General features: G+C 48.8%; 1 protein-coding gene across 1 annotated transcript in view; it reads left to right on the top strand.

Annotated features, from left to right (window-relative positions):
- The first annotated feature begins 739 nt into the window (after window positions 1–739).
- DOCK11 (dedicator of cytokinesis 11) overlaps window positions 740–21811 on the top strand; it is a 91394-nt gene continuing 70322 nt past the window's right edge. The window contains exons 1-10 of the mRNA XM_032227837.1: window positions 740–1013; window positions 11854–11969; window positions 12859–12948; window positions 15985–16067; window positions 16429–16498; window positions 17368–17463; window positions 18877–19011; window positions 19606–19783; window positions 20805–20884; window positions 21247–21330. Of these exons, the coding sequence (XP_032083728.1) occupies window positions 905–1013; window positions 11854–11969; window positions 12859–12948; window positions 15985–16067; window positions 16429–16498; window positions 17368–17463; window positions 18877–19011; window positions 19606–19783; window positions 20805–20884; window positions 21247–21330 (1041 nt within the window). The 5' untranslated portion in view covers window positions 740–904. The remainder of the gene's footprint in view (window positions 1014–11853; window positions 11970–12858; window positions 12949–15984; window positions 16068–16428; window positions 16499–17367; window positions 17464–18876; window positions 19012–19605; window positions 19784–20804; window positions 20885–21246; window positions 21331–21811) is intronic.

Genomic DNA, 21811 nt, shown 5'->3' on the forward strand with positions numbered 1-21811 from the left:
GTTTGTATTTATTTATTTTTAATCTCTCACACACACAAGAGCGGGATGAAGGGTTTCTTGCTTGGCTCAAAGTTGGTCCATTTTGTTTTGTGTTTCCATCCTCCCCAACTTCGAGGGGCTTTTTCGGGTTTTTTCCAAAAAGCATCACCTGGACCAACCTGAGCAGAAGGGATGCCCAGCTCCCTTCCAGGCGGGGTTTGGGTACCGCCCCGGCTCCCAAAATGAGCCACATCTGCCCTTGCAGCCTCTGAGTAGATACACAATAAGCCGGGCGGTTTTTGGGGGGGGTGTTCGCCCCCACCTGCCTTGGAGACCACTCGCGTGCAGGAACGTCCAGTCTTTCGGGAGCAGGAAGGTGGCGGGGGTCTCCCACCTGCTGCAGCCCAGGAAAAGCCCCCCCTGGCCACTGTTCGCCTCTTCCGCGGCCACCCTTGCGGCTCCTGCCCGTGGCGGTCTCGTCCACAGAAAGCGGCCTGGTCCACGTATAGAACCCCCCCCTTGGAAGAGTCCGGGGGGGAGGTGGAGCCTCTAACTGCCAATTGGGGGGGGTCGCCCGAACCCCGAAAGGCGGCTGAGCGCGGGACCCCCGTCGGGAGGAGGAATGTAGCCTCACCTGGCCGGGCGCCCCTTCCCCTCTCCGCCCCTCCCTCCCACTCCGCGGGACCCCCGCCCCTGCCGCGGGGACTGCAACGCCCATCGTCCCCGCCCCGCGGAGCCCAGCCGCCAAGCGGGGCGGAGTAGCGAGCGTTCTTCTGCGCGCGGGGCAGCGGCGGAGCTCCGGCCGGGCCAGGCAGGCAGGCAGGGGGCGCTCGGAGCCCTCCGCCCGCAGCAGCCTTCGCCGCTTCCCCCGGCCCCCGCCGCGCCCCGCCCGGCTCTCTGCCTTTGTCCCGCGGGCTGCCCGGCCATGGCCGCGGCGGAGGTGCGCAAGTTCACCAAGCGGCTGAGCAAGCCGGGCACGGCGGCCGAGCTGCGGCACAGCGTCTCCGAAGCGGTGCGGAGCTCCCCGGCGCAGGTGAGGCGGGACCGGGCGGGCGGGGAGGAGACCCAAAGGCGCCCTGGACCGCGGGTGGATGGGAGGGGGCTGCAGGGCGCCCCGCCCGCCTCTCCCACCCCCCAAGAAGGAGAGATGGGAGAGGCAACGCCGCGGATGCCCCGAGGACCCCTCCCGCCTTTGTCAAGCCCCCCAGCTCTCCCTCCCCCGTGTTGGAAGGCCCCCCGCCCCTCCCCGCGAGCTTTCCTAGGAACCCCTCCTTCCCCAAGCCCCTCCGCCCACCCGGCCCTATCTTTGGAATCCTGGGTGTCTTGGACCCCTTCCTGTGCATCGAGAGGCTGAGCATCCAACGATATAGAATATATCGATAGTAGTATAGATAGTAGATAGATAGATAGATTAGATGAATAGAATAGAATAGATGATAATAGACTAGATAGATAGATAGATAGATATATAGATTAGATTATAGATGATAGATTATAGATGGAATAGATAGATATATGATAGAATAGAGGGGATCTGGAAAGAGAGAGGGATAGAGAGACAGAGAAGAGAGAGAGAGAGAGAAAGGGGAGAGAGAGAGATAGAGATAGACTCTCTCTCGTCTCTCTCTCCTCTCCTCATCTCTCTCTCCTCTCTCTCTCTCTCCCTATCTCTTTCTTTCTTTCTTTGCCTTTCTTCCTGGAAGCTGTTGGCAATCTGGCGCAAGCCCCCCCCCAACCCAGAGCCTCCTCCAGCTGGGCAGAGCCATCATCCTGGACTCCCCAGTGGATGAAGGAGGTGTCCAAGGGCATATCTATCTCATGCAACCCTGCCTAACACACCCCCTCCCCCTTTCACTCCTACCTGCAGCATCGGATTGCTGCTTTGGGACTTCCCTTCACCCCCCCCCCCGCGCCCCCGTCAAGGAAAGGAAATCTGCTCCTCGCGACTGACACGTGCGCAGGTTGGTGGAGGGGAGGCCGCCCCCCACCCCTCAAATATCCAATGGAACCGAGGCGCCATGGAAGGGGCCTTAAATGAGCAGAGGCGCCAAGGCTGCCAGAGGAGGCCCAGTCACGAGGGCGGCTCCGTTGGAAGGCTTGAGTTCCTGCGAAAGCCAAGCCTCTTGCCGCTCTGCCAAGGCAGGAAATGAAAAACGTCGCCCACAGCTGCCCCCGGGGGTTGGGTTTTTGGCGGTGCCGTCTTCCGAAGCACTTGCGAAGGGAGCAGGTTCTTCCTTCCAAAACGTCGGAATTGAGAGCCAAGAGAGCAGCGGGGAAATCTTTCTAATAGGGATGCCAGGAGGTGGGCGAGGGGGGAGTCTTGGCACTTTCCAGCTGGGGTGATGGTAGTTGTTTCCTTTGCCCAAAGAACCAGGGGAAGAGGCCCCTTCTGCTCTTAAATGGGGGTGGCTACAAGGATTGGCCACCCTTCCCCCCCACACACCCCCAGTTTCCTGCTCTGAAAGCGCCAGAGAGCCTACGTCCATGTGTAGAGAGTGTTTAAGGCCGTCTGGCAGAGACAGGGCCTGGCTCAGCTCCGAGAAGCCGAGAGAGGCAGATGGTAACATGCCCTTGGGATGCCCAACAGATGCTGTGAAAGGAACTCCTCTAGAGGGAGATGCCCGTATGAATTTTCTGCTTCATCGAATGGGATTTAAGCAAAGCTAAACTTCGGTTTCAACCCAACCTGGTTGGGCAGATGCTTGCAAACTTGACTTGGGGGGGTGGGGGGGGTCAGATGGTGCTCCTTTGGCCTTGTGGTTGGTCACTCTCCCCCCCCACCCCTTCTGATAAAATCATTCGAAAACAACAGATGGAGAACTAGCCAGCTACCTTACCTGCTTAAGGTAATTATAATCGATAAATCTGACTTGGGTAACTTTTCCCAACATAATCAAGTATTTTTAGTCCACAGTCCTAAGAGAGAGGATGGGTTTCGAACGTTGTTTATTTAAAACAAACCGAAAGCAGGCTCAAATGAAGACAGGGCGGGGGGGAATAGCAATAGCAATAGCAGTTAGACTTATATAACCGCTTCAGAGGGCTTTCAGCCCTCTCTAAGCGGTTTACAGAGGTCAGCGTATTGCCCCCACAGTCTGGGTCCTCATTTCACACCCACCTCGGAGGATGGAAGGCTGAGTCAACCCTGAGCCGGTGAGATTTGAAACCGCCGAACTGCAGATAACAGTCAGCTGAAGTGGCCTGCAGTACACTGCACGGCGCCACCTCTGGCTTGCTTGCACCAATGCGAAATAAAACGCTTTCTTTTTAAAAAAAAAGAAGTGGGGTCTTTTTAGAATGTAGGTGTGAAATCAAATCAAAGCACAATCTTACCACATTGCCTTCCAAGCCTGGCCGTTTTAAGACTTCAACTCCCAGAATTCCCCAGCCCGAATGATATGAGAGGTTCCTTAAGCTTTTTTTCCTCCGCCTTAAAATGATGGCTTGGAGTCCCTTTGGAAATAACCGGCGGCTGGAAGGAAGAATTGCTTTGTTGGGGGAGGGAGGCAGTTTGTCTTGCTCTCTCCCGTAGCAGAAACAGATGTGGCATGGTTCGAAAACAGATGCTGGCATTGCATTGGCCACAGTTAACTTTTGGATTAGTTTACAACACACAACACACGTACAGACAAAGAGTTTTCAAGGACCGGATGGTGTGATCAAGCTTATACAATAGTTGCGTGGCCGCCATAGATTCTCGGCCTGTCGTGTTTTAGGGCTAGCTTTTTTTTAAATATGGTTGATATGTTTTTTGCTCCTTTTTGCAGTTGTTAAGGGCTGTAATCCCCGAGAGCCACTCAGAGGGGTGGCTGCATAATCAGAAGTAATAACTACGTTTTCAGGCATTACAGCACTTCTAGAACAGGAAGAAAACGCCCACGTTTCCGTTCCATGACACACACCATTCTCTCTCTCTCTCTCTCTCTGGCTGAGTGCCCTTCCTGAATATCCCTTTCCAACTTTCCCTTCTGACTGGGATTGGCCTCTTGATGAAGTTTTCTCCCTTGCACAACTGCCGTCCCTGGAGACTGGAGCAGAGGCTCAAAAAACTTTTCTGGGGTTTCCAGCATAAAAAAACCCTCTCTTTTTAATATATTTTTTTATTTTTATTTTCAAAACAGACACACACAAAGAACCCTCCTCCTTTACATACTGTAGAAAGTGTATCATTGGTTACAAAAGAACTTCCATGCATCTCTCCGCAGTCATCAACCATAATTCATATTAACTCAAGTATTTTACTCAGATGTATTTATACATATTGCCATCATCATACCTCCATTTTCATTTGACTATCATTGTGTAACGCCCTTCGTCATAAAATATATCAGATTGAAAACATAACCACATATGGGCATTTCATTTGCTATTTCTAATATCCTTCAATAACACTGAATCCTTATGGCCTATTCTGGCTAAACATCCATAAATATTTAGCAACAAAGATTTCTAATGCTCCGCGCCAAATCACTGTTTACAATTTACATCTACTTTTCTTATGTTGTATCCATGTATGTGTATACATTGTTATCAGTATCCCTCCTTTATTTGACTGTGTCCATAAAGAACCTATAATATGTGTGTGTGTGTGTGTGTCTGTGTGTTGTATTTGTGCTGATAAAAATAAAGGGAGACTAGTATAGATCTATTTCAAGCAATTTAGCTCTCATCAGCTAGCCATACCCTTACTGGGATTCGAACCTGTGCTGTATTACATCTTAGGCAGATGTCTTCACCATTGAGCCACAAGGTCCTCCTCCTTCTCAGCAGAGCCGGGAAGTATTTGTATTTATTTGTCTTATTTGTAGGTATGTATTTAGTGTCACAACCCCTGGTATGCCCCAATTATGGGAGGAAGCTAGCTGCTTCCATTCTCTGTCTATGAGCAGTTAGCTTCCTCCCATAATTGGGGCATACCAGGGTTGTGACACTAAATACATATAGATACAGATATAGATATATAGATATATAGATATATAGATATAGATATATAGATATATAGATTAGATAGATAGATAGATATATAGATAGATAGATAGATAATAGATAGATGATAGAGATAGATAGATAGATAGATAGATAGATAGATATAGATAGATAGATAGATAGACACAGACAGATAGACAGATAGATGATAGAGATGATAGATAGATATATAGATGGATGGATGGATGGATGATAGATAGATATAGAGATAGATAGATGATAGAGAGATAAATAGATGATAGATGGATCTATGTATGGATGATAGAGATAGATAGATAGATAGACAGACAGACAGACAGACAGACAGACAGATAGATAGATAGATAGATAGATAGACAGATAGACAGACAGACAGACAGACAGACAGACAGACAAATGGATGGATGGATGATGGATGGATGGATGGATATGGATGGATGGATGGATATGGATGATAGGATGATAGATAGAGATAGATAGATGATAGATAGATAGATAGATAGATAGATAATGATAGATAGATATATAGATAGATAGATGATAGATGATAGAGATGATAGATAGATGATAGATAGATAGATAGATAGATAGATAGATAGATAGATGATAGAGATGATTGATTGATAGATAGATAGATAGATAGAGATAGACAGACAAACAGACACGACAGACATAGAGATAGATGATAGATAGATGGATAGATAGATGATAGAAGATATATAGATAGATATATATAGATAGATAGATATGATAGATAGATAGATAGATGATAGATATGATAGAGATGATAGATAGATAGATAGATAGATAGATAGATAGATGATATAGATAGAGATAGACAGACAAACAGACACAGACAGACATAGAGATAGATGATAGATAGATGGATAGATAGATGATAGATAGATAGATAGATAGATAGATAGATAGATAGATAGATAATAGGAGGAGAGAGAGAGGAGAGAGATGAGAGAGGAGAGGAGAGAGAGAGAGAGAGAGAGAGAGAGAGAGAGAGAGAGAGAGAGAGGAGAGAGAGAGAGAGAGAGAAATATGAATGTCTGGGAAATGGAGGCCACTTTTTCCAACCTCCCGTTCAGAAGAAATGATTGCCAAGACTTTCTGTTGTACAGAGCTGCTCTCTGTCTGATCTCTTATATCTTGGCTGTGACCCATAAGGGCTTTATTCAGAAGAAGACTAGATGGCTGAGACTGTTGTGGGATCTCTGGTGATCCCCGGTTTTTCCATTTTGCTCATCCCTGGTTCGAATCGCCTTCCCCCCGCCCTCTTTCTGGAGAGAAACCTATTGTCTGCTAATGGCGTTAATTTCAGCCTGGCCTCTGCTTTAATTGAAGTCTGCTGTGGGGAGGAGGAGGAAGCTGGGATCTGGGTGTCTGAGCTCTGCAGGATGGCTCTGGGGCGCGATCTCCTTTCATCTTCTTTGAAGGCCTCGGGGGCTCGGTGGAGAGGATAATTGTCCCAAACAGGGATGGCAAAACAGGTGTGAATTTAGCCCGAACTGAAACTGAATTCATGGGATGAACTTGGCGGAATTTAAGAAGCATCTTTTTTGGTCCTGCCAAATTTCTCGGTTTGGAGGAGCTCCGGAGATCTGACCCATCCAAGGTTTTTGGGGGAAGGGAAGTATCTGTTGTCTGCCTGCCGTTCTTTTGACCCACACTGGGGAGCCTACTGGTGGGACCCTTCATCTCATGTAGATCCAGCTAGAGTTCAGTCTAGAGCAGTGGCGGGTTCCGGATCCCGTGCAACCCGTACGGTGCATGGGGCCCAGCGTCCACCACATGAATCAGTGGTGGGATTCCGCCGGTTCGCACCTATTCGGGAGAACCGGTTCTTAACTTTCTAAGAGGTTCAGAGAACCGGTTGTTGGAAGAAATAATCTTTGGTTTTTCCCCACTTTACAGGGCTAATCCTGTAAGGAAGGCAGGAAGGAAACATTCTGGTGTGTGTTTCTAGCCTAATCTTTATTGACCTGCTTACAGAAACTGCCTCTCCAGTTAACCCTTATTTCATTGTAACAGCTAAGGCGAAGCGCCCATCGACCTGAGTAATGTTAGATTGGCAACGCCCACATGACCACATGACCACTAACCCCCGCCTACCCACCTGGTCATTAGGACAGAGAACCGGTTGTTAAATTATTTGAATCCCACCACTGACATGAATGTACACAGCGTGTGCATGCGTCCTTATCTCTTGCGATGCCTCCGCGAGCCTCCATGATGCTCCAGCTGCTTGGCAGAGCATCGCGCTGGCGGCGTGTGCTTTGTGCGCAGAAGCACCGAAAAGCTCAAATACAGATAGGAGCTTGGGCGGGCAGGCGGGACTTTCCGGAGCACCGTACCAGAATGGTACCCAATGTTCCGGGCAGGCACCAGTACGCCCGTACCGGGACAAACCTCCTGCACCCACCACTGGACTAGAGATACTCAGAAGAGGTATTCAGCCAGTTTGGACTGGTTTGCCGAAACGGGTAGCAGAAATTGCGGTTGGGAATCACGGCCGGACCACCCGTCCTGGTTCTATTTTGTCATATTTAGGGACATTTTTTTGAGCAAAGTGCATGGGCGGAAGACCGGAGCGTAGATAGGGAAATGTGAAATGCGCCGTACACATTTGCAAACCGGTAGGAAAGGTATGTGAAAGCCACCCTTGGAGATACTTCTCAACTTAACGGCCACAATTGAGCCCAAAGTTGCTAAGTGAGACAGAATGACCTACTCAGTTGTGGGGTTTTGGGGGGGGGGGGAAATCCACCTTTCGAGCTGCTTCATGAAAAATATCAGCAAAGATTAACCTCAGCAAAAGAAAATGAGTTGAGCTCCCTCAAGAACGAGAGTTGCATCCTTTTTATGGAGAAATTGGGCTGCTAAAAGCGCCTCCATATTTGTGAGTATTATTTCTACATTCCATTTCTACTGCTGGTTCCCCCTCACCCCTTCCCAGCTGCTTTGCAGAATAGGAAGTGAGACTTCGCCCTGCAACCTGGTTTTATTTTTTTTAAGCTTCCGTGGCCTCCAAAGGGAGCCTTTTTCAGGTGCTTAAGTGCCACTTAGAGTTTTGATGGATGCCACTTTGATGCAGAGCGGGGAAGAGGCGGGTTGATTTCCATAACAGCACAAGGGCTAATTAAGGAGATTTGGTCCCCTTAATGGCCACCTATAATCCTTCGCAGCATCGCATCCTTGCAGAATTAAAATGGAATGTATCCACTTCGGATGCCCGAAGCTAACCTCCTTTCCTTAAAGGCAAGGGGAAAAAAAGATGCATTTATGGATTGGTGAAAGCATTCTTGTCCCAGAAGTCTTCAATTGGATCCATCGAGTTGTTCCCCGGCCAATAGGAACTATACTAAGTGGCTGCTGGAAAGTTTTTGGTTCGGGCAACTAAAAATACCTTGGATGCTCTCAGAAGGAGCTTCAGATGCAAACAGAGCTGTAACCGAAAAAAACGAGGAGCTGCGTTTGAAACTCGTTCCTGGTGGCAAAGAAAAATGTTGTGTCATTGGCCACTTCCTGAAGCATTTCCGCTTCGTTTTCTTGCAGTCATGAGCAAGAAAAATGGAAAAAAGTATCATTGTTTCCATGTAGTATTTCACGTAGAAAAACCATGATTATTTCCATGTAGTATTTTCAGCCTCACCCACTTTAAATTGGAGTCTGGGAGTTGAAATCCACCCATCTAAAAGCTGCCCAGGTTTGGGGAAAAAACACGGGTTTAGACCAGGGGTGAAATCCAGCCGGTTTTGACAGGTTCCGGAGAACCGGTAGCGGAAATTTTGAGTAGTTCGGAGAATTGGCAAATGCCACCTCTGGCTGGCCACAGAGTGGGGTGGGAATGGAGATTTTGCAGTATCCTTCCCCTGGAGTGGAAGGGAATGGGAGATTTTGCAGTATCCTCCTCCTGGAGTGGGAAGGGAATAGAGATTTTACAGTATCCTTCCCCTGGAGTGGGGTGGGAATGGAGATTTTGCAGTATCCTTCCCCTGGAGTGGGTAGAGAATGGAGATTTTGCAGTATCCTTCCCCTGGAGTGGGAAAGAAATTGAGATTTGCAGTATCCTTCCCCTGGAGTGGGAAAGGAATGGAGATTTTGCAGTATCCTTCCCCTGGGAGTGGGAAGAGAATGGAGATTTTGCAGTATCCTTTCCCTGGAGTGGAAAGGGAATGGAGATTTTACAGTATCCTTCCCCTGTAGTGGGAAGGGAATAGAGATTTTACAGTATCCTTCCCCTGGAGTGGGGAGGGAATGGAGATTTTACAGTATCCTTCCCCTACCACACCTACCAAGCCATGCCCACCAAGCCACACCACGCCCACCAAGCCATGCCCACAGATCCAGTAGTAAAAAAAATTGGAATTTCATCACTGGTTTAGACCAACAATGTCCCTGGTAAGGGCCTGAAAGCTTCCCAAGAGCTGTGGGGAGCATGGAAAGCAGGAAACTTTGCAGATATCCTGGCATCTTCACCTGAAGGGCCAGCCCGAAAGTCCTCACTGTGAAAGGTTCCAGGACCAACCCCGGATGGAGCCTTTTCAAAACACCTGCATAATCGTCATCTGTCAAGGATTATTGCTAAGTGAGGAGAAGGAGAGAGAAAGGTGAAGTAGAGAAGAGAAGGACGGCAGAGGGAAGAAAGGAGGTAGGGAGGGGGAGGAGAGAGGAGGAGAAAGCGATGGATAAGGTACAAATATGGGGTAGGGAGAGCAGAAGAGCCATAATTGATTTTGGGGAGTTGTTTGTAAGATGAATTGATGTAAACATTTAATAATACAGTACGACGTTGTCTATGTAATAGTATCCATGTGGTTTATATCTTATGAAAATGAAAAATGAAAAACTTTATTTAAAAAAAAAAGGATTATTGCTAAGATCCACAGGGAGCTGGATGTTCTCGGGTGTTGAATAGATCCGGGCTCGCAACCTTGTCAACTTTAAGCCTGGCGGACTTCAACTCCCAGAATCCCCCAGCCAGCAAAGCTGGGAGTTGACGCCCACCAGGCTTATTAAAGTTGCCAAGGTTGGAGACCCCTGGAATAGATGACCTTGAACTTCACCAGTAGCCACCGTAACTGGCGATGGTGGGACCCCTGGTGGGACAACCGTTGGCAGCTTTAGAAGATGGGGAATTCATGATTCAGAGAATTCTAGATTGTGCAGAAATGGACAAGTTAACATCAAGATTCAAGGACAAAGAAGAGTCTGAATACTATGAAATTTGGGATAACTGGTATAAAATGGTTGCATAACAGGAATAAAGTTAATTCAGCCGAGAAACAATAGAGAAAGGTATAGAATTGTAGGTGAATGTATATAAATACAGAAGCGATACAAGATTGATATATACAGGTATGATGACAGAACAATGTTAATGTGATGATTATAAGATGTTGTAGAGCAGTGTTTCTCAACCTTGGCAACTTGAAGATGTCCGGACTTCACTCCCAGAATTCCCCAGCCAGCGAACGCTGGCTGGGGAATTCTGGGAGTTGAAGTCCGGACATCTTCAAGTTGCCAAGGTTGAGAAACACTGTTATAGAGGGGGAAAAAACAATTTAAAAAATTGCTCAAGAGATGGGGAATTCTGGGAATTGAAGTCCACTTCTCTTAAAGCTGCCAAGGTTGAGAAACGCCAATCTAAAATCTCCCAGCTGTTAAAATATGGTTGAGGCAAGTTATTTGTATTTTGTATTTGTATTTTATTAAATTTATATGCCGCCCTTTTCCCTGGGGGACTCAGGGTGGCTTACAACTTAAAAGAAACAAACAAACTTTAGACAAACTTTAGACATATAGAACAATACAATTATCTTCCACTCTTCTTGTTTATCTCAAGATTTTCCTTTGCTTTTACTGCTAATACAAATAAGACATTCTGGCTAAAATAGCGCGTGTTTATCTCATGGGCAGCTCTGTTCTTTTGCCAGGAGTGGACGGCAGCCAGGGCGTGGCACGTGCCCAAAAACAGGGGAAAGAGGATTGGCTCGCGGTTGGCACAGGATGGGCAAATCCACCACTTTGGGGCGAGATGTATTCTCCAAGCTCACCTTTATCCAAGAAGGAAAAAGCAGAAGGGGCACCAGCCGGGGATGGCAAAGGGCTCTCTCTGGGTTGCGCCTGGCATCACAACCTCCAGACCAAAGAAACCGTCACCTTTTCATGGGAGATTACTTTAATTGTAGGCACCCGAGCGTCGTTGTCTTGCTGTACACTTTGTTGATTTAACGCGGATTAATCTGAGGGCCTGGCACTTTTAGAAAATAGGGCACGACTCTCTGCCCGAAGGAAGATCCAGTTGCCAAAACCAGGGAAGAAAAGAATAGCAATAGCAATAGCAGTTAGACTTATATACTGCTTCATAGGGCTTTCAGCCCTCTCTAAGCGGTTTACAGAGTCAGCATATCGCCCCCCACAGTCTGGGTCCTCATTTCACCCACCTCGGAAGGATGGAAGGGCTGAGTCAACCTTGAGCCGGTGAGATTAGAACCGCTGAACTGCAGATAACAGTCAGCTGAAGTGGCCTGCAGTGCTGCACTCCAACCACTGCGCCACCTCGGCTCATACTAAAGAAGGCAGATGGAGGCAGGGCAATGATAGGCAGAACGTGTGTTTATTTGGAGAAGACACAAAGGGGATTCACGGCATCGAGTTGCATAAAATGTAGCCACTGCTGTAGCCTCCTGGCCCAAGGCTTGGACTACAAGTCCCATCTCCTACATCAGGTGGGGTGGCTGATACCAAGATGGCATCCCATGGTCTATGGTGGCCCATATTTCATAGTTTGGGGTCTGTTCCCCTTCTGCTCTCTCCTCCTACGGTGTTGGTTCCACCCTATGCGGGGATTTTCCTTGGGTCTAACGAGGCACGTGGTCTTCCTCTCTCCCACCAGGAAAAAAACGAAGGTGAGCCAGCCTTTGGACTACAGGAATGTGATCAGCCAACGGAAAGCGCAGATCTACAGCGATCCCTTCCGGGACCTGCTCATGTTTCCCATGGAAGATGCCTCAGTGAGTTGTTCCCCATCATTGTGGGGTGTCAGGTGTGGGCTCCCCACTCAGCCCCTTTCTGGGGGGCTCTATCAGGCTGTATGTCAGCGTTCCAAGTATCATGTAGAATTAAATCAGAATCAAAGGCAAAAGTATCCTTAAAGTTCCAATTTAATAAAGAAGACGTCTTAGCACATCTGTGTTAATCCCAATACTGGAAATGACATCAGAATTCCACCTCCAAGTTAAAAGTTCTTGATCTTGCCCCCCACACCCACAATCCATCACAAGGTCCAATCTTCTTCTTCCACGCTGGCATCCACACCCAGCTTCTTCCGGTCAGGTGTGCTAGTGTGGAGACAAAGGATGACCTTGGCTTCTAGTAAAGAATGAAAACAATACATTCCACAATCCTACTTCTGTCTATTTCCCCCCTCCCATCAACTCTACTAAAGAAACAGCATAATGAAATAAGAGAAAGTGTGGCAGGCCAAAATTCTAAAAGGAATGTAATTGCAGGCCTGACACCGTGATCTTTTCACCCTGCCTCCCACACCAAAGAAATGGTGGTGGTTCTGGGACCATGCTGGGTTCCACAGTTGGCCAGTTGGAGATACCAGCTCAAAAGGATCCCACAGATCAACCTCAGGAGGCTCTTGGCAGAGAGATTTCTTTCAACAGCCTTCCTTTACAAGGTGGTCTCATGCCTTAGGGCCACCCCCAAGGAGGCCCTGTCCAAGTCAAAACCTAACACCTAACCTAACACAGAAGCTGGACCTGCCCTCCCTCCAAACCTAGTTAGATGCTTCTGAAAAGACTCCAGCTCAAGCAGGGAGACCCGTCCTTGAGTTTCCTTCTGCCCAGAGGGTCTTCAATCATTCTGGAATCAACCAACCAACTTTCCTTACAGCTCTCGGTTATCAGTCGCCAGAGGAGAACGGTCCGTTCCTCAGTGCCAGAAGATGCTTTGAAGAAGGCCCAGAGTCTCTTTGTCCAAGAGGTGAGACCCCCCCACTCTCTTCTTGGGGGGGAGGGAGGAACCTAAATTGGCCCTTGGGTTCACCGACAAAAGGGCGAACGACAAAAGCGCGCCCGACTAAACCGCGGTGACAAAACCGCGAGTTCTAAACCGCGCAGACAAATGAGCGCTGAAGCACGCCGACAACAGCACGCCGACAGAAGCGCGCTGTAAACCTAACCCTTACCTTAACTTAAATCACGCTTCTGTCGGAGCGCTGTTGTCGGCGTGTTGATGACGTCGCGTTGATGACGTCACAGTTTTAGCGCCGCGGTTTTTGTCGGCACGCTTTTGTCGTGCACACATTTGTCGGGTCACGGGGCCCTTGATCATGGCCAGAAGGGGGGGGAAGAAGGACCGCTAGCCTTGGGACTACGAGAGTCTCTCTGAGAGAGTGAGTTGGTCTGATAAATACATGACATTAAACCAGCAGGTTCATCTCTCAATTTGCAGGTGAGGAAGTGGAGAGCTTTCCTTTCTCCTGATTTTTGAGAAGGATCATATTCTCTTTTTCAGCCTTCTTCAGACGGAGGTCTCCAAATAATTGTTAAAGACAACACCAGAGCAATAGTGAAGGAGGGCCTTTTCATCCCGAGCCCTTCTTGGACAATTTGAGAGCCCTGTTCGTTATCCGTGCGGTTCTTTCCACTCCCGAGGGCCCACGGAAGGGATGCTTGAAACCTCTCCTCAATGACCAGCCCTCCTGGCTAGAGAAGGATGATGGGAGTTGTAATCAGTCTCTCGAGCGGAAGCAGAAGCTTTGGCCGGGCGAACTTCCACCCTTCAGTGTTGCCAAAAGAGGAAGCGAGTCACGCGTTTTGTTTCTTTAAAAACTCCCTCCCTTGCAGAAGTCTTTAAGGGCACAGACAAACCCAAGTCACTACAATTATTCTGCGTGGCAGCATTTTGACCCCCTGGAAGGACCATTTGTCCTGCGCTACTTTTAAACACCGCTTTTCCTTTACTTTCTCTTTCTCCCTCTTTTCTTCTTTTTCTCTCCCTTCCACCCACCTCTCCTTACCTCTTTCTTCTTCCCCTACCTCTCCTCCACACTTCTTCTTCCTCTCCTAAAATCTCTCCTTCTCCTTCTCTCTCTTCCACCCTCCACTCCTTTCCATTCCTTCGTCCCTCCATTCTCTACTTCCTTCCTCCCCTCCTTTCCTTCCTTCTCCCCTTCCTTTCTTTTTCTATTGTGATGGGTGTCTCTTTCAAATCCCAGTTTATGTTTTCTTGGGGATGGTATTTCCGCAAACCCATTTTTGTTTCATATCATTTCCTTTTTTCTCTAGAATTCTACAGTCTATATGCCAGCTATCGTCCTGATTTGATTTCACCAATCATGACCCCCTTTGTTTTACTCATAACTATTATTTTTGAGTGTTATTCTATTCTTTCCTTGCTTTTTTATTTCTTTGCTCCATCCATCTATACCAATTATCCCATATCTGGTAGAATTCTGATTCTTCCTTTCCCTGTATTTCTTTCGTTAATTTATCCATTTCGGCACAGTCCATAATTTTTCTCATTATTTCATCTTCATTTGGGGTTAGTTTGTTTTTCCATTTCTGGGCGAAAAGCGATCGCTTTTCCTTTAAGTGACTCTTATAATCGGCCCCATTTAAGAGACTCCCATATTCAAATGCTGGGGGAAATCCTCTCCATAAATAGCCATTCCTTCTCCAAAGGGAGAGATCCAGAGTTTTAAATCATTTCTGTGAGTCGTAGTCGGGTGGTTCCCCGACTTATGACGACAATTGAGCCCAACATTTATGTTACTAAGCAAGACAACTGCTAAGTGAGTCCCCCCTCCCCATTTTACAATCTTTCTTGCCACAGTCGTTAAGTTAGTCACATGGTCATTAAAGGAGCCTGGTCCCCCCCCCATGGACTTTGCTTGGCAGAAAGGTCACAAGGAGAGATCACGTATCTCTGGGACACGGCGACCGTCGTAAATAGGGGTCGGTGGCCAAGAGTCCGAATTCTGATCCGGTGACCATGGGGATACTGCAACGGTCGTAAGTGTGGAAAAGAGTCACGAGTTACCTTTTTCAGTGCCGTTTTAACTCCCGGCAGTAAATGAAGTGTTGTAAGTCGAGGACTGATGATAAACCAGAGGATAGACCTTGGCGAAGTCTTCCAGCTCAATCCCCCATCTTGTTGTGGCCTGCCAGGGCCAGCAGAGCTGGCAGCAGATTCGGAGAGTGAGGAGGTTGGGGAGGAACCTGGGCCAGTCCTGGAGTCCAGGGAAGGCTCTGATGAGGGCTCTGTGTTGGAGGCAGAGAGGGGGCCAGGGCCGTCTGACGGTTATCAGCTGCCTTCAGAGTCAGACATCAGTGAGGCAGAAGAACAGCTGGAGCCTGTTCCCAGTGTGCGCATGAGCAGAGTTGCCAGATGAAGGGAACAGCTGAAGAACAGGGGTCGACTTGGGAGTAAGGCCACAGGTGGACGGTGAATGGCCCCTCCCAGAGGAAATAAAAGAGGAGCGAAAGGGGAGTGGAGTTTGCAGGAGACAATCAGTTCGCTTCATTGGTTCGTGACTCTCCGAGACTCCTTGCCAAGTTCTGCAGATATCGGCCTGGCAGCTCTCCAAGACAGATAAGGTCCGTGACTGTAAATCCTCCTTTGAAAGACTTCGCTGGATGCGAATGAGCAGAATTCACAGTCAATTAATAAAAGGGTTTTTTTGTCGGGACCTGGAGTTGGCTTCAGGCTCTCTGGAAGCCTCAGTCAGAAGACATCCCAGTAGAGACTCTCTTGCCGTTGGGGGCCCAAGGAAGCTGCCTCCCCTTCCCCAGGGATCCAGCCATTGTCTGCCAAACAGCCACATCCGAAGAGGCTGGGCAAGGGGGCTTCGAGGGATGGAGAACGCCAATCCCACTCCTCCAGTTCTTTATGCATCTCGTTTCCCAGCTGCTCCTTAAGGAATTTGCACTCTGCGCTTCCCCTTGGGCTCTCTCTCTCTCTGCTGCTCCCGTTTCTACGCAGGCAATTAAGCTGGGTTTTCAATTTGCTTTTCAGTGCATTAAAGCCTACAGCTCGGACTGGTACGTTGTGAACTACAAATACGACGAATATTCTGGCGATTTCCGAATGTTACCGTGGTAAGCCTTTCTCCCTCCCGGGGTGGGTGTTCCTCGCATGCCCGGGCTCGCAACGTTGGAGGGCATTTTACAATGCCGCAATTTGCAGGGCCAAACCCGTGTCTTTTGCCTCGGCCTCTGAGGATCTGAGCGGTTTAATCAAACAATTAAGGGTTTCGCATAATATGTGGACCACCCAACAACTGAGATTGGGAGGAGGAATCTGTGGGTTGGGTTCTTCAAAGTCATGGTGCCCTGTGGGTGAGTTGGCCCCCAAGAATAGCCTTCAGGCGGGGGGCAGCCTTCCTATGTTAATTATTAGTATCATGGGGTGTTTTAATTATGGTGCAATTTGAGTAAAACTGGTTGTTTTTAACTTTAGCAAATCCTTCAGGCCAGAAAAGGTCCCAAGCCACATCTTTGAAACTGATGAAGACTTTGATAAAGACGAGGTGAGAAAGACGCGCTGGTGATTCCCATCGGGTGCAGCACGAAGCTCCCACTGGGTGCCACAAGGAGGCACGCAACACAGCCTCCTTCGGGAGATTGCTGTGTTCTGGACCAACTGTAGTCTTCGAACACTCTTCCATTAGTGAAGCGCCTTCCATTAGCTCTTCCTCTCCTTCACCCCTCAATTCACGTCCTAACCCTTCTTCTTCCATGATCACCATCTCCATCATCCACAGCCATCAAATAAGCCCTGTTCCTTGAGACCGCTCTGCTTTCTCCCTCGCTGCCCATATCCCTGGAGCCCTCCTGAGAATGCCTTCCCAGAGCCTCCCTCCTTCCCACCCCACCTTTGCCAGAAAGGTGCAATCCTCACCTGCCTAACTGAAACAGGAGACATTTGTTGGGTGGGAACGTTCATTGAGATATACCAGGGGTCAGCAATCTGTGGCTCTGGAGCCACATGTGGCTCTTTCCTCCCTCTTCTGCGGCTCCGTCACCGGTCGGCGCCACAATTTTGACAGGAGCTTCCGGTGGGGGTGGGGGGAGAGAAGCACAATGCACCAGGAGAAGACTCTATGGTAAAGGGAGGGTTTTCCAGTTGTCCCCACAATTGATAGTGCTTTCGGTTAGGACAGGTGGAGGGAAAAGGACGCCGCGCTAGGAGGAGACTCTATGGTGGGGGAACTGAACTTCCGGTCAGCTCCAGAATTGAACGGGGGGCTTCCGGTTGGACCTTTGTGGCTCCCGGTGTTTTCTTTTCTGTGGGAAAGGGGTCCAAATAGCTCTTTGAGTGTTTTAAGTTTGCCAACCCCTGAGCTATACCACTTGGTCCCCTTTCCTTGCAGTCATTTTGATCTCTTCTGTCTTCCAGGACGCTTCCTCGCTCTGCTCCCAAAAGGGGGGTGTGATCAGGCAAGGCTGGCTGTACAAGGCCAACGTCAACAGTACCATCACTGTCACCATGAAGGTAAGAGGGGAGCGCTTGGGTTTCCCTCAGCAGGAAGGAGAAGGAAATGGGTTCTAGGTTTGTTTTGGGTGGGAAAGGTGCCTCAATAATTCCTGGAGGAGCTTGAATGCTTGAGAAGCGGTTCTCTGCCCTAATGATTTCTTCCAACAACCAGTTCACCAAACTGATCGAACAGTTAACAACCGGTTCTCCCTATATGGTACGAACTGGCTGAATCCCACCACTGGTATGTATACAGTAGACACATACAACGAAATTCACATAACCCCCAGAGACCAGGCCCAACACACATGACAATCCACAAACACACCCCCACCTACCAAAAAAATGCCCCACCCCCTAAACCCCCCAAGCATCCCCACAACAGACCAAGTAATGCTCTCCAACCGTTCGCTGATGATGGCCCTTTAGTTCGTTGTTGAGTGCGATGATAGCTCCGGGATAAAAGCTATTCAGAAGACGCGAGGTCCGAGTTTTAATTCTTCTGTATCTTCTGCCCGAAGGCAACAGATTGTAAGCGGGATGGGAAGAGTCTCTGAGAATGTTATGCAACTTCCTCAAACGGCGAGATGTGAAGATGTCATCTGGGGTCTGGTAGCTGGAGCCCAGTGATATTCTGGGCAGTTTGAATGGTTCTCTGTAGAGCGTTTTTTGTCCACTGCAGAGCTGCTCCCATACCATGCGAGAATGCCGTATGTCAGGACACCCTCAACGGTGCTGCGATAGTAGGACAGAAGTAGATGCTGGGATAGATTTACCTTCCTGAGCATTCTCATGGAGGTACAGCCTCTTCTGTGCCTTCTTCACCAGCATGTTAGCATTCATGGTCCATAACTTACTTTACTCTGCATGAGGTTCAAGATTCTGGACTCGTATCTCGAGTAGAAATGAGCAGAATGGAGTAGAATTCATACTGGAAGATCAACTGTGTCCTACAGTGAGCTCTTCTCCTTCTCCTTCTCCCTCTCCTTCTCCTCCTCCTTCTCCTTCTTCTCCTCCTTCTCCTTCTCCTCCTCCTCCTTCTTCTCCTCCTTCTCCTTCTTCTCCTTCTCCTTCTCCCACTCCTTCTCCTCCTACTCCTTCTACTCCTCCTTCTACTTCTTCTTCTTCTTCTTCTTCTTCTTCTTCTTCTTCTTCTTCTTCTTCTTCTCTTCTTCTCCTTCTCCTCCTCGTTCTTCTCCTCGTCCTTCTCCTCCTCCTTCTTCTCCTTCTTCTAATTCTCCTCCTCCTCCTTCTCCTCCTTCTCCTCCTCTTCCTTCTTCTCCTCCTCCTTCTCCTTCTCCTCCTTCTCCTCCTCCTTCTAATTCTCCTCCTCCTCCTCCTCCTTCTAATTCTCCTTCTCCTCCTCCTCCTTCTAATTCTCCTCCTCCTCCTCCTCCTCCTCCTCCTCCTCCTCCTCCTTCTTCTGAGTAGGTGTTCAAGAGAAGATACTTCTACCTGACACAACTTCCGGATGGCTCTTACATCCTCAATTCCTACAAAGATGAGAAGATTTCCAAGGAATCCAAAGGATGCATTTTCCTGGACTCCTGCATAGACGTTGTACAGGTAAGGACTTGCAAAAGGTTTTGCTAGAGATTTTGTAGTGCCAGAGGCAGATTCATGCTAGAGAGGATCTGGTATGGCTCAAACTATTCTCCAAGGAACCTGAGGGCAGGACAAGAAACAACGGGTGGAAACTAATCAAGGAGAGAAGCAACTTAGAACTGAGGATAAATTTTCTGACAGTGAGAAGAATTAACCAGTGGAACAGAAGTTGCCTCCAGAAGTTGTAAATGCTCCAACACTGGAAGTCTTTAAGAAGATGTTGGATAACCATTTGTCTGAAGTGGTGTAGGGTTTCCTGCCTGAGCAGGGGGTTGGACTAGAAGACCTCCAAGGTCCCTTCCAACTCTGCTATTCTATTCTATTCTATTCTTTCATTCTAATATTTATTCTATTCTATTCTACTCTCTGCCTGTCTCCTGTCAGTCATTTTATTTCTCCCTGGTTATTGGGAAATATTTTCAAGCCAAGTTCAAGGAAAGGAAAGCGAGAACTGCTTGAGCACCTCAAGGGAAGGTGGGCTGCAGGGACGGGTCACCCTCACCCCCACCCACATACACCCCGGCTTCAAAAGGTCCCCTGCCTTTCTTCCCCAAGTGCCCCAAGATGCGCCGAAATGCCTTTGAGCTCAAGATGCTGGATAAGTACAGCCATTACCTGGCAGCGGAAACAGAGTCGGAGATGGGAGACTGGCTGGCCACTCTGCGGAAGGTCATCCAGACCAACACGGAGGGCCTGGGGCCGGAGAAGAAGGACGCGGCGGAGTTCATGCCTGGTGAGAACCTGCGATGGAGGCAGGTTGTCAACTCCTAAAGTTGCCATAGTGAGGAAAGGGGGGAGAGGAGCGCATTCTACGCATACTTTTGGCTAAAGTCGGATCTCCGATTACTGCAGCAGGCTTGGGAAGGGTGCACCTCATTGGGGAATGTGATTTGTGACACAGATTGAGGGGATGGGGAGGAACAGGGGTAAAGCTCAGCTATAATTCAAACGAGGCTCAGATATGACTGCAAAAATCCCTTGCCTAATGGGGCTCCTAATAAACGGCTAGTTTTGTATTGAAACTTGGCTCGATACTCATGAATCAATTAGGGCATTTTTAGGAAACCTGACAGTCAGCCTTGATGCAACTACACACACACACACACACACAGTAGAGCAGGAGATGGTGGTGGATGGAGACAGGTCTTTATGCAATCACACACACACACACACACACACACACACACACTTTGGGGGTTGTGTTGTTGGGCTGCATCCAAAGCAGTTCCCGGAACAGAGAAGGGTGAAGATGAAGGACAAAAGCCGGGTCACCCCCGTGGCATCTGGGAGTGGCTGGATCTGTGGCCCTGCTGGTGGGATGGGAAATTCCTGGCCAGCTTCCCTGCCCTTCATCCTAACCTCCCAGGTCCTCCAGAGGAAACCTTTGCCTCTTCTGGCCCGTGGCACGACATAAGCGCGAACGTCAAAAGCGCGCCGACAAAACCGCGGCGCTAAAACCGCGATGTCAAAAGCGCACCGACAACAGCGCGCCAACAACAGCGCGCCACAGAAGCGCAATTTAAGTTAAGGTAAGGTTTAGGGTTAGGTTTAGGGTTATTTTTAGGGTTATGTTATAGTGCGCTTCTGTCGGCGTGCTGTTGTTGGCGCGCTTCAGCGCTCATTCGTCTCCGCGGTTTTGATGCCGCGGTTTTGTCACTGCGGTTTAGTCAGACGCGCTTTTGTCGTTCGCGCATTTGTGGTGGAACCCTTCTGGCCAGGTGCTTCTGCCACATCTGCTTCTTGTCCCTTTGCAGAAGATGACTCCGGCAGCCATGGAAAGATGGAGAACATCTTGGAAAGCTTAGGAAGAAGCCTCCATCCGGAGCTGATGAAGGTAACTCTGGATTTGGCTTTTCCAGCAGGGAAACAGCCGGATGGGGCAAGCTTTACATGAGCCCATCTCACCCTTTGCAAACCTCTTCCTTACTGCACATTCGAGCAGTGAGATCTAACTCCAAGGTCCGTTTTAGGCTCAAACTGCACAGAGAGAGAATTGTTTCGGCATTCGGATCAGGCCGTTGGTTACCTGGTGGGTTTGACGATCCTGCCGCACAGGTTCACACACACACCCCTCCTTCCCAGCTTCTCTCTGTCAGAGTTTTCGCCGTCTCCTTTGCCCTGGAGCTGAGTATTTTGCTCCCCCTCCAGTTTCCACCCATCTCGGCCTCCCGTCTGACGGGCTCTGCTCTCTTTCAGTACGGCCGAGAAACGGAGCAGCTGAGCAAACTCAGCCGCAGCGAAGGCAGACAGAACCTCTTCTCCTTTGACCCAGAAGTGCAGGTAATCCTTTCAGGGATGGAGGGGCTTGGCTCAGGGGAAAAGCATGGCTGACAGGGAAGGAAGGAAGGAAGGAAGGAAGGAAGGAAGGAAGGAAGGAAGGAAGGAAGGAAGGAAGGAAGGAAGGAAGGAGAAGGAAAAGCAGAAGCAAAAGCAAAGAGGGGGAAAGAAGGAAGGAAAAGGAAAGGAAGGAAGGAGAAGCAAAAAGGGAGGAAGGAAGGAAGGAAGGAAGGAAGGAAGGAAGGAAGGAAAGAAAAGCAGAAGCAAAAGCAAAGAGGGGGAAAGAAGGAAGGAAAAGGAAAGGAAGGAAGGAGAAGCAAAAAGGAAGGAAGGAAGGAAGGAAGGAAGGAAGGAAGGAAAAGCAGAAGCAAAAGCAAAGAGGGGGAAAGAAGGAAGGAAAAGGAAAGGAAGGAAGGAGAAGCAAAAAGGGAGGAAGGAAGGAAGGAAGGAAGGAAGGAAGGAAGGAAAAGCAGAAGCAAAAGCA

This window comes from Thamnophis elegans, chromosome 12 (assembly GCF_009769535.1).
Source record: "Thamnophis elegans isolate rThaEle1 chromosome 12, rThaEle1.pri, whole genome shotgun sequence".
NCBI lineage: Eukaryota > Metazoa > Chordata > Lepidosauria > Squamata > Colubridae > Thamnophis > Thamnophis elegans.